At 41.8% G+C, this 12686-nt stretch overlaps 1 protein-coding gene across 1 annotated transcript; it reads right to left on the bottom strand.

Annotated features, from left to right (window-relative positions):
• Nucleotides 1-1700: 1700 nt before the first annotated feature.
• LOC141784105 (alpha-2 adrenergic receptor) lies at nt 1701-5635 on the bottom strand. Its single transcript, XM_074661822.1, has one exon. It carries the CDS (start codon nt 5387-5389, stop codon nt 4037-4039), a length of 1353 nt encoding a protein of 450 aa, XP_074517923.1. The 5' UTR covers nt 5390-5635; the 3' UTR covers nt 1701-4036.
• Between the last annotated feature and the right edge of the window lie 7051 nt (nt 5636-12686).

The following is a 12686-nucleotide window of genomic DNA, read 5'->3' as shown; positions in this document are numbered from 1 at the left end:
TCAAACCAAACAAATCACTTTCATATTTGATATCCCACAAGTTTCTGCAGCTAGCTTAACTTTAGCCTACTAGCTTACACATTATATTTTATTGACTTTAAGCGCTGTGAATATTGTAACTTATGAATGTGGGGTTTGAAATCAGCAGTGAAACAAAGACTCAAGAGATTCAGCAGTGGTTCATAACATTCTGTTGCAATCATAGACTGTATATAGAGTGGACAGAGTGGCTCCGCCATTTATCATTGTACGGTTTTGAAGCCAAAATTTCTCCGTCACAGGCGCAGCCATTGGTAGCAGTTGCGCAGCCAGAGTCTGCGCAGTAGAGACAGTGAGGGATTCTGGGAGAATCTGAATGGAGCTAGGTGACGAAAATAATAATAATTTTTTTTCTTTCGAGAATCTAATCACTTCCTGACTCTACCTCCCGACATATTTTACAATCCCCGAAAAAAATACACAAGAACGGCAGCTGTCAATCATCATCAAACGTTATATAAAACCTCGTTTTTAACCTCTTATAGCTACTTAAAACATTTTTTTTCAGAAAAAAGAGGACTTGAATACAAGAAAGCCAAATGATATCTTCAAATTACCACAACAATCGGACGTGAGAAACATTTCTAAAAGGTGTATTAATTTTTTAAAGTTTGACCACAGGCCATCTGAAATGACTGGGGAGCTGGATTTTTTAACTTATACTGCAGCCAGCCACCAGGAGGAGCAGTTTTCCTGGGGACCTCACTTTGAGCTAAGCAAGATGACATCCATTTTTTTTTTACAGTCTATAGTTGCAATTGCTAGCTTGTTTATAGGTCCAGCTCGAGCTAACGTTTGGTTGGTGCAAATTGTTAAGCAAGATTTTAGCAGTAACCAAATTTTTTACATAGAGGTCTAGGATTTTCAAAAGTGATTGAGACAACATTTAGCAAAGCAGTTTCACGACTAAGTGTTTTGTTAAAATTTTCATCAAAACTACATCCAAATCAGTCATAAAACCAAGCTAAAGCGGATTAAAGACTAAGACAGCAGTCTGCTGAATGTGATTGATAACTGGAGGTTATTAATTAGCCACAGATTCATCATCGTTCCTGGCTATTTTAACAGTTTTTGTCACAACAAAGCTGAAAGAATATTCTTCAGAAACATACTTCACAACATCCTCTTAAACTAAAAATGAGCCAACTAAACTTTGCCAGCAAGATTTTCTGCTTGAACTCCCCTGACAGCGAGAGATAATAGGCTCTTTGGAAGTCGTCTACTGCTGTTTGTTTAGTTTTCACAACAAAACAAGACACTGTTTACACCAAAGCTTTGCTCTAAAATGAAGCCAGATGTATCATCTGATTGGCTTTACATAAATGAGGATTTTCTCCTTCAGCTGAAAAGTAAACCACCAATTTGGGTTTCATTATCATAAAGCAGGTTTTAGTTTCCTGACAGGTGCTTCATCCACAGTGTGCTGCTTCTGTCTGTGTCTGATTGTGTATTCAAAGCAAAGGAGAAGTCGTGATAACCTTGTAGTAAAAGAAGTTAAATTTATAGGCTGTACCCTTGAACCTGAGAGTACAAAGTGAAGAGCAGCATGAGAAACAACTCTGATTGCAGCGTAAGCACTTGATTCATGTGTGTGACCTTTTTTTAAAGTGTCTTCATATGGCGGCATCACACAAAAAGCGCACATAAAAGACTTGTTCATCTTTTATTTCGTACGACAGCAGACAGTTGAAGGAGCTGTGTAGAATGCACTGTGCAAAACATGAAACAGCAAAACAACACAGAGGTAGATCCTTCAAAAAAATGAGAGCACATGAAATCTATTTGTTTCCTAATACTCTGTAGTTTGTGACCTTTGTTGTGAAAATAATTAAGCTTATACTCATGAGTGTCAGCCCTTCTCAGTGCTGCCTCAAATCTTTAAAGTGCAGTCAAAGATCAGAACAGAAAGCTTGGTGGAGTCGAGTCATCGTCTGCTGTTGTTCTGTCCCATTTGTCAGATGGGTTACGAAACACCATCATGACACTTTGGTTACACTTCTGTGGTCTGAGCAGCAGAGACGCTCCAGAAAGCTGCAGAGCTGACATGGCGAACAGCATCATGACGAGCAGACAGACATTAAGAGACGGGTATAGATCTGAAACATTAGGGGTCCAGATCTGTGTCGACATATTTCAGATTTTCTCCCAAATACTCCTTGTAAAACACCGTTCAGCACTGACCTCTAAGCTTTTTTAAGAAAGGATGCTGAAATCCTCAATAAGTGAAAATTATGTGGCTGAACTGTTTGTGACTGACCCAATGTGTCCACAAGTAAACAGACATACAAGCAAACACGTTTTTAAACCGAGTGTTAATCTCTGCTGGGGGGACGGTGGCCTGTACAGTTCAGTGATCCTGTTTGTGTTTTTCAGAAACAACGATGTAACAAAAACTCCCATACATGTGCAAATATACTCCTTCCATGTCTTAAAGGAAAAGTTTGTATCAAGCTAGATTGACACTCTCTGTTCAGTAGCTTTAACTTCCTGTTCGTGACAACTTTGGCGCCCCCTGTGGACAAAGTTATATCCAAATGTCTTTGGTAAAATCTACAAAATTCAAATTTATTAATCTCTATAGATATTTGTAGTGATAAAAACCAAACTGCTTCTTTTGCATGTTGTCTATCCTCTGGTCTGACTCCTACCCCCATCACAGCGCTAACAGATGCTAAAAACTCCAACAGACACATTTAATGTCTTGTTTCTGGTGATTTTGTTTGTGTTTAAACTTCATAGAAAAGCAACACTGATAATTTCAGTTGGCTAAACGGCCAACTTCAAACTCATCACATGAGCTTTAAGACAGCAGCCAGTTAGCTTAGCTTGACCTAGCAACAAAACCCACCTTCTGATTCCTGTACATTTCAAAATGCAACACTTTTTTCAGTGCTGGTTAACCTGTGGGAAAAAAAATCAATTGATTTAACACAAGTAACTTAATCAAGTCTTTGCTAACTGTCAACCAGTCATCATCAACGTTAGCATTACCCCCTTTCAAACTCAAACAGTGATTCTTATGTTTTTGGCACATGCTACGCTAACAAGTCAGAAAGGTTATAATAAAAAGTGCTTTACAGCATATTTGACTGGTTCTCATAAAAGTCGTGGTGGCTGTAACCCTCAGCTTTCAGCCTAGCATGCTAAGCTAACTAGCAGCTTGACTCAATAAGACATTCAGGGGCCATTTACACAACAACGGTTTTAGGATGAAACGGAAAAGTTTTGATGCTTTTCAGCCTCGTGTTAACGCGGAAATGGCATCCAGAGTTGACTTTTCTAAAACGCTGCCGACACTGTTGCCGAGTAACAAACATTTAGTCAGCGTTTTCAGTGGAAATGTTTACATCACACTCTGCTTTGTGCATAATAGCGCCACCTACAGGTCTGGCATGCTTCCCCTTAGAGTTTCCGTGTAAATGCACATTTTTTCCACTGTGTTTTAGCATTTTCAGATGAAACATTTTCGTGTTAATGGGGCCTTAAAGTACCAGCATAACCGAATTATTATAATTCTCATTTGACTCATTTCTTTTATCTCACATCACTCGTACTTAGTTACATCTCTGTCCCTTAAATTTGTTGTTATTCGTTGGCTGATGTGTTTGGAGCATGTTAAATAAAGTTATTACTCTGGAAAAACCTGTGGTAAATGTTGCAGAGTTAGGGGAACAAAGGGGGGCCAAGGCATTTGTTGTTGCCCCTGGGCCCCCCAGAAAATAGGTCCGGCCATGTGCACATCTTTTTCTGATGTTCAAGACATATCAAGCTTCACAGCACATTTCAGTGGGAATAAACAGATAGTGGCACTCACTTATATCAGATCAGAAAAGCCTGAAATGTAAACGTACTGTTGGTTGAAGCTCAAAGCGACACCCAGAGGGCGGCCATTAGTTACAGCAGGACAATGAGATGTAACATCAATAGACAACACAGGCTTCTTTTAAAAAATTCACTTTGATATTTCCTTTAAAATTGTCATGTTTCTGTGTCAGGCCTAGAAGGACTTTTTCCACGACTTGCAGAGAATCTTCTGGAAAGCACGTCTGAAGTCTCGGTTGAAGATGGTGTAGATGGCAGGGTTCAGGGAGCTGTTACAGTAGCCAATCCAGAAGAAGAATTTAAAGAGCGGGTCGGGGATCTTACAGGAGTCTCTGCACACACCGTACAGGCTGTAGCTGAAGAAAAAAGGGAACCAGCACACAACAAACACTCCCATGACCACAGCCAGGACGAATGTGAACCTCTTCTCCCGGGCTTGGGAGATCTTTTTCCGGGCTATGGAGCTCCTGCGTCGTTTCCTCCTGGAAGCAAAGAGGTCTATGGATTTGTTGCTGACTCTGGAGATGCGTGCAGACTGTTTGGAAATGGAGCTCCTCTTCTGACCGGGCCTCTTGGGTCTCTGAGAGTCCTGTCTCTGTGGTTTGTGACCTTTGCCCTCTGAGGAGGAGCTCTCCTCCATGTCAGCATCCTCGGTCTGTTGTCCCATGGTCACCGTGCGATGGCTGGGTGTAGGCGGACACTGACAGTGACCATTTTCTCTGTCGCCATGGTAAGGGGAGTTGGCTTTGCTCAGTCCATTCTCAGTTTGTGTGACACCATCTGGCCTCGGCTCTTTTCCCGACATGCTCCTGGTTCTGGTTTTTGCCACTTGGTAGATTCTGATGTACACCAGGATCATAATCAAACAGGGGGCGAAGAAGGAGGCGATGCTGGAGGAGAGGATGTACCAGGTCTCATCATTGATCTCGCACTGAGGCAGGGAGCTGATGGGGTTGTTGCTGTCTATTGATAAGAGAGGTGGGGAGGAGATGAAAGCAGATATGAGCCACACTATAACGATGATGCACTTGACGCGCTTAGGAGTCCGCTTCAGGTTGTACTCTACCGCCTGCGTAACGGACCAGTACCGGTCCAGGCTTATTGCGCACAGATGAACGATAGAAGAAGTGCAGAATAACACATCCAGAGCCAGATAAATCCCGCACCAAACTTTCCCGAAATACCAGTAGCCCATGAGCTCATTCGCGAGGGAAAACGGCATCACCAAAGTGGCGACCAGGATGTCCGCGGTGGCCAGAGACACCAGAAAGAGGTTCTGCGGGGCTTTCAGCGCCCTGCTCGTCAGCACCGCGATCACAACAAGAATATTCCCAACAACCGTGAAGAGGATGAGGAAACTTACAAGCGCGGCGATGCTGGCGATGGCTGCCAGAGAATATCCACTGTCCGCGCTCCAGGTGGAATTCAGATGGATGACCGTGAACGCGTCCACTCCGGTGGCGTTAAACGGATCCATCCCGGCTGTGCGCGCGGTTATAAGTATCCAGGAGTGGTTGGATCTTGGCATGAACTCACATGTAGCCTTTTAATGCCTGAGGAGTCCATTAAAAGCGCGCTTTTCCTCCACGCGTGTGACACAGACATGGATACGCGCGCAGAGCGAGTCTTCAGGAGGACACCTGCAGCCTGGTCGTCATATAAATCTCCCTCAGATGATTAATAATCGTCCACGCGCTCTGTAACCGTCCTTTCACGCCTCTCTTGGTTGTCAGGACGTGAGTCCAGCCGCAGCTCTCCCTCCTTCAGCATGGTGCGCTCTCGCTCCTAATGATGCCCCATGTGTTGTTCTCATAAAACTCCCCCACTGCTGCCCCGCCCCCGGCACACTGCATTATATCAGGTTGTTGGAATATGATAAGACTACAGGGACAAGGTTGTGATCTGGTCCAATAACATCTGATTGGAATGATGAAGAATGAAGAAAGTGTGATATTTCCAAAAATGTTAAGAATGATGTAAGAAATTTTAAGGTTGTCACAAATTTAAGTGTTTTCCTCTTTCTCCAAACCCCATCTCACTGGAGGTCACTATTGCTGCACAGCAAGGTCCTCCCCACTGCCACCTGCTCCATTTCATCCCCAAACACACATCAAATATAATTTCAGGTTATTTGAGGTGAAACACATGACACTAAAACCATCACCTCTCTTGCATTTGCAGGTTTTCTGGAGCCATCGTCGTGTGTGTGTGTGTGTGTGTGTGTGTGTGTGTGTGTGTGTGTGTGTGTGTGTGTGTGTGTGTGTGTGTGTGTGTGTGCCTGTGGATTGGGGAAGAGGTGAGTCATGGGACAGTGAAGATGTGAGGCTCGCTGGGAGTTTCAGACACACCGCTGTTAAATCAGGTAGAGATAAACGGATTAGATTCCCAACAGTCTGCTGCTCCTTCTTACTCACCTTCACACGTCCACACATATGCTGTTTGAACACACTCTTTCAGGCTGGATTACAACATACAGCAGAGCATCGTCGGCATAGAGGAGGTGTTCGCTGTGACCTCTGCCTACAGCTGCCTGCTCATGATTCAGTGTTATAGTATCTGTGTACGTGAGGGTATGGGCTCCTCAGTTTTTATCTTTGTGCTCTGCAATATTTATCGTCAGGTACCTTTCTGGTTGTTTCTCCCCCATAACAAGGTTATTATTGATCAGAGAGGCTTTAAAGATCACGATTTCTACACTTCCTCAGCTGTGAAATGCAACATCATCATCAGGATCCTAAAGTGTCAGGAAAGAAAAGCGTATTCACAGATGGTAACATCATGAAGAATGTAGCTTTAGTGAGGCACATGTGATTGTAGCAAAGGTCAGAAACATTTTTCTGGACTTAAAGCTCCTGTCAGGATTTTTTAAAAGTTTTGAAATTGTCGGAAATCAACAGTGACATCTCTCTATGGTCTTCAGAAGCAAACAAATGCATCAGCATCTACATGGAATACTGCATAAAGGATACCAGCATAGGAATGTGAAGCACTGCTTTGGCCACAGAGGGCGCCAAAATAAGCTAAAACCAAAAGTTTCAACTAGAGCTTTAAATTCTCCTTCTTTAAAAAGAAAAGAATAATAATTAATTAATTATACATGAGAAAGTCATTGAAGAATTGTAGAATATATTTTACTTTGTATAAAAAGCACAGAAAGATTAGAGTCATTTTCCAGACTTAAAGCTCCTGTCGAGAATTTTATAAGCGGTCATGAAACTGACTGTAATCGGCAGTGATGCCCCTTCTATGGCTTATTGAAGCATATAAAAGCATCATGATTTAGTTTACAGGACATCAGCTAACAGATGTGATGCCCTGCTTTGACCACAAGGGGCACCAACATCGACTCAACCCAAAAGTTCCTACAGGAGCTTTAAAGTTTTGCTCTTAAAAGAGGAAAGGTTCAGAATTTAGCTGCCCTTGCATCATTGACACAGAGAGGAGTTTGCCTGGTGCTCAATCTTTATTTTCTTTAACCTTGAAACCAAAAAACAGATAAACATTATTTTAAATATTTAAAATCAATATAAAAACGATTTAATTTATCACTACAAAGTTAAAATATCAAACAAACAGTGTCAAAAACTGAGCAATAAATGTGTAAAAAAAAAACTTGTACAATAAAATACAATTAATACAAATAAAATTAAACAAGCAAAAAAAAAAAAAAAAAAAAAAAAAAAAAACTAGAACAAAAGATTTTATACTGCATACCCTTTTCGTCTTGACATTTCCCAAACAGACAGGACAATGCGATATGGGCCTTGAACAAAAAATTGGTGTCCACAAGGGGTGCCAAAATTATCTTACTCAAAAGTTTCTCACAGGAGCTTTAAACTTTTCACTCTCTCTTATCTTGGTGTTATAAAGCATTTAGAGAGCGCAGACCTCCGCCAAGCATATTGTGATTGTCACCAACACTTAAGTCCTACTTTAATGTTATACTCCCTTTCAGCAGACAGTCTGCTACAATTTGGTGTTAGTTGCAGGTTTGTATGACAATTTGTTTCCTGACAGTGTTGATAATTATGATCCAGTACATTTTTCATATTCCAGATCTTAGTATCCAGAATATTGCCAGGATCTGGATCGTACTTTTACATCTGTCAGAAATTATGGTGACCTTGTCTTATATTGTTTTTCAAAGCAATTCGACCATTTAATGTGGAGTTATATACACATATGGTGAAAACGGCCCTATCTCACAATGATAAAGAATCCTTTAAAAAAAGCCTAGATCCAGGCGGTGATCCAGATCACCTCCAAAATTGAATCACTTCATCCTTATCCCATTTTGAACATTTCCTGAAAATTTCATCAAGATCCATTTGTTACTTTTTGAGTTAAGTTGTTCACAGACAGACAAACTACCAAAAACATAACCTCCTTGGTGCAGGTAATCAGTCTCAACATCCAAATGAAGTTTAAACTTTAGTGATGAGTCTTTTTCTGCAAAGATCAAACAGTAACGTCTTTTTTTTTATGTATTCATAATCGTCATTCCCCAAATGTCTACTGCCAAGGACATATCACATTTCACTCTGAATGCTCTTACCTAGAAAGGGTCATTTTATCGTTTTCTTCTTCCTGATGCATTGATACTAGAGGTTTAAAGTGACAATCACTTCTGAATACACGCTCACACACACACACATTAAATCATGAAATTGAAAGAAACTGAAACTGAAATCCACAAAGGATTTCTCTGACCGTCTCGCACACTGCCCAGCTCTCAGCCTGCCAGTATTGAATGCCTGAGTATCCAGCTCGAGTAGACAGAGGAGAACTCTGGGATTGAAAACAGAAAAGAGCTCTCTTCCATTACTTCCTCATGGGGACATCGGGCTGCAGAGTCAACAAGTTCAAGAGATACTCTGACATCCTTCACATTGAATGAGAAAGCAGGTGGATCACTGCCAGAAATGTTGCTCTTTGAAAGAAATATGTTATCAGCTGTAAGGAGTACAGGGGGAGGAAAAATACAGCTGGAAAAACAGAAAACTTCACATCTGCCCTTAATCCCGTAAGGGGATTAAAATGGAATGGATCTTAATGTCTTCCTAGAGTGAAACAGTCAGCAAATACAAAAGCAGCATGACAAAACACAAAACAGGTGAAAATATGACCCATACAATAGCAGAAATCCAGACTCATCAGACCAGGCGACGTGTTTCCAATCTTCTATTGTCCAGTTTTGGTGTTGCTGTGTGAATTGTAGCCTCAGTTTCCTGTTCTTAGCTGACAGGAGGGTCACCCGGTGTGGTCTTCTGCTGCTGTAGCCCATCTGCCTCAAGGTTGGACGTGTTGTGTGTTCAGAGATGCTCTTCTGCAGACCTCAGTTGTAACCAGTGGTTATTTGAGTTACTGTTGCCTTTCTATCAGCTCCAACCAGTCTGTCCATTCTCCTCTGACCTCTGGCATCAACAAGGCATTTTGTCCCACAGAACTGCGGCTCACTGGATATTTTCTCTTTTTGGGACCATTCTCTGTAAACCCTAGAGATGGTTGTGGGTTAAAATCCCAGTAGATCAGCAGTTTCTGAAACACTCAGCCCAACAACCATGCAGCGTTCAAAGTCCCTGAAATCACCTTTCTTCCTCATTCTGATGCTCGGTTTGAACTGCAGCAGATCGTCTTGACCATGTCTACATGTCCTAAATGCACTGAGTTGCTGCCATGTGATTGGCTGATCAGAAATTTATCCATGTAAATGTATAAGATTGTAGTTAGATTGACAGGCGGCATTGGCAGTGATGTCGACACTATACTGCTGCGTTCTGCTGAAGAGAGAGTTGAGCCGCAGGGCTAAGCTCTCAATTTACCGGTCAATCTACGTTCCGACCCCCAGCTATGGCCATGAGCCGTGGGTAATGACAGAGAGGATAAGATCGCAGATACAAGCAGCAGAAATGAGCTGTCTCCCCAGGGTGTCTGGGCTCAGCCTCAGAGATAGGGTTTGGAGCTATGAAGGAGAGTCACATCGAGAGGAGCCAGGCGAGGTGGTTTGAGCATCTAATGAAGATACCTCCTGGACAAGGTGTTTAAGGCATGTCCAGCTGGGAGGAGACCCAGGGTAGACCCAGGATAGGGTGGAGAGATTATAAACCTTGGTTGGCCTAGGAATGCTTCAGTATCCCCCCAGAGGAGCTGGTGGAAGTGGCCAAGGACTGGAACCACTGTTCTTCACTGATGGCATTGTTGTCCTTGAGACCCTGACCCAGATAAGCTGTGGAGGATGAGATGAGACACGTCCAAATAAATCCATATCATACGAGACTGAAGTTGAAAGAAAGTTGTTAATTATGGGATCCAAAACGTAGGAAGGTCAAACCGTTTGAGATTGAAGTCTAAGAAAGTCTTAATGTATGCAATTAAAACCCAAAAGAGACTTCTAACGTACAAGATAAAAGCCAAAATAAGGTTTTAATGTACGATATTGAAGTCAAACAAAGTCATAATGTTTGAGATTGGAAGGTCGTGACTTCTGAGACTCAAGACATAGGAAAGTCATAACATGCAAGACTGAAGTCGAACTAAAGTCATGATGTAAATGATTCAGTTCAAAATGCATTCATATGTAAGACCGATGAGAGAATTGTGCTTTGTAAAACTAAAACCATTTTGAAACATGTCCATAAACAATGTGAATACTGTTTATCAGCATGTTAACATGTGTGATAAAGGGGTCTTGGAGCCAGCCTTAAAGGTCCCATATTCTGCTCCTTTTCTGCAGTTTAATATGGATCATTGATGTCTTCATGAAATGGTAGTAACATGTTTTGGTCCAAAAAGCCAATAAATCAAGCACAGCAGCATTGTTTCCAGGCTCTCATAGCCCCTCTGTTCAGAACGGTCTGATTTAGTGGGCGTGGCCTTCATATGTAAATGAGTTGTACTGTCCAAAGTTGGAAAAGCAGTCAGCCGTGAAGTGACTCGCACACACATGCACAGTTTTACTGAGTGTAGCTGGAACATTTCCTTGATAAATAAATCCTAGCCACTGAGTCTTGTCTTCTTCAGAGATGGGAAACTTGAGCATGGAACTATGTGGCTGTTTACAGCCAAAAACAGAGCAGTGTTGGCTCTCCACTTCTGCGTTCTCAGCGGGGAGAAGAGTGGGCGGGGAGGGGGTGCGGTGGTATCTTCTCCGGTGGACCAATCAGGTCAGACTTGCTCCTGATTGGTCAAAAAAAAGGGAATTGCTGACATCGGCAAATCCCAAATCCAAACAGCTCGTTTTAGGTCAGGATTTTACATTCACAAGCACTACCAAGTACAGGTTTTGTCATTAAATATCACATTTTGTGGGCTGGGAGGAAAGCCAAAGACTCACAAATTTCACTAAAAGACTTAATAAAGTAGTTTTTGCATAATAACGGACCTTTAAGTGGACATTTGAGGAAATGTAGTGTTGGGACTATGACACTGAATCAATTCAGACTAAAGTGGAGATTTTCCAAAATAGCTTATGCTCTGAAATGTAAAGACTGCTTCATAACAGCCTGGTCATTCTGGGTAACATTGAGCAGGAAATGCTCTTTGGGAAAATGTGCTCAAATCTAGCTTCAAAAGATGAGACAGTGGTTTGAAAATGGTTATCAGGACCCAGTGGATGACCTACTGAGTGGCTACCTCCTCTGTTTTCCTATTCGGTGTAGAGTAATACCTGCTTGGTGTTACACATTTGAGATTTGTGTTATCCCTCCTATCAGCTCGACCAATCTCAGTGTTGAATTCTGAGAACAATCATTTGTCTTCACTCAACATCTGATCTGAGGTGTACTCCAGCAGCGCTCCAGTATCCGCAGCAGAGGGAGGTGAGCGCATGACTCACTCTCTGGCTCGGACTGATAGCCTGTTCACGGAGATGAACCTGTGACCTCCCAGTCAAGAGTCTTCCTCACACAGCTCCCAGTGAGACCTGCAGGTCCAGGTTAACATCCAAAGATCCAAAAATACCAAATGAGACCAGAACAGATATGAATCATCCTCCTCCCTTTTACTAATACAAACATTTTCCTTTTTAAATGAAGCTTTCCTCAGTTTCAAACACAAACTCCATCACAGATAACACTACTGCTTAAAGGAGAACAGATAATACTACAGCAGGTTTTGAAATGTGTTGAGTGTATAGGAGGTGAGACGTGTTCACAGCCAGCACAGGTAATTCCTCTTTGTTTGTGGAGCTCAGTGATGATTGGAAATAACGTCTCTCCTGTGCTCTTCATGTGTGTTACCATGGAGAAATGACAGCTTCTCCAAGAAAACTCAGATTCAGATGCTTCTGGTTGAAGTTTTACTCAGAAAAACGTGCTAAAACTGAGCACACAAATACATGAATATCAGTGTGACAAAAGAGATTTACATTCCAACTCATATAACTTATTTTAAGTCTCTTTAAGCATCAAAAACAATGAAGAAAATATGGCGCTAGCTCGATGCTAACGTAAATAGCGAATCACACTTCAAGAAATAACAGAACAGATTCTCTTAAAGTAAAAATACTCACAGACGAACGTTTTTTCCAACAGGAAGAAAATCGGAAAATGTGTAGAGCAGTAGCTGACCTCAGAGCAAGATTAAATATATATATTTAATCAAACGTGCAGTAACCACTTTCAGACACCAGATGTCTCACTTCTATCACCAACATTTAACAGACAACACAACTATTGATTTTTGTTACAAAGAGACACATGTCAATCAGAAAGAAAAGGGATTACTGGATTTCTCCCAATGTTATCTTTGTTTACTGTGTCGCGATTTTCTTATTCGTTGGATTTATCAGTGAGTGTCCCGCTGTGTCCCACTGCTGTGGTGTCATG

Source organism: Halichoeres trimaculatus, unplaced genomic scaffold (genome assembly GCF_033239565.1).
Source record: "Halichoeres trimaculatus isolate MK-OKI-2021-1 unplaced genomic scaffold, fHalTri1.1 fHalTri1_scaffold_22, whole genome shotgun sequence".
Lineage (NCBI taxonomy): Eukaryota > Metazoa > Chordata > Actinopteri > Labriformes > Labridae > Halichoeres > Halichoeres trimaculatus.
The sequence above is the reverse complement of the archived record's forward strand: the minus strand, read 5'-3'. Positions and strand labels throughout refer to the sequence as shown.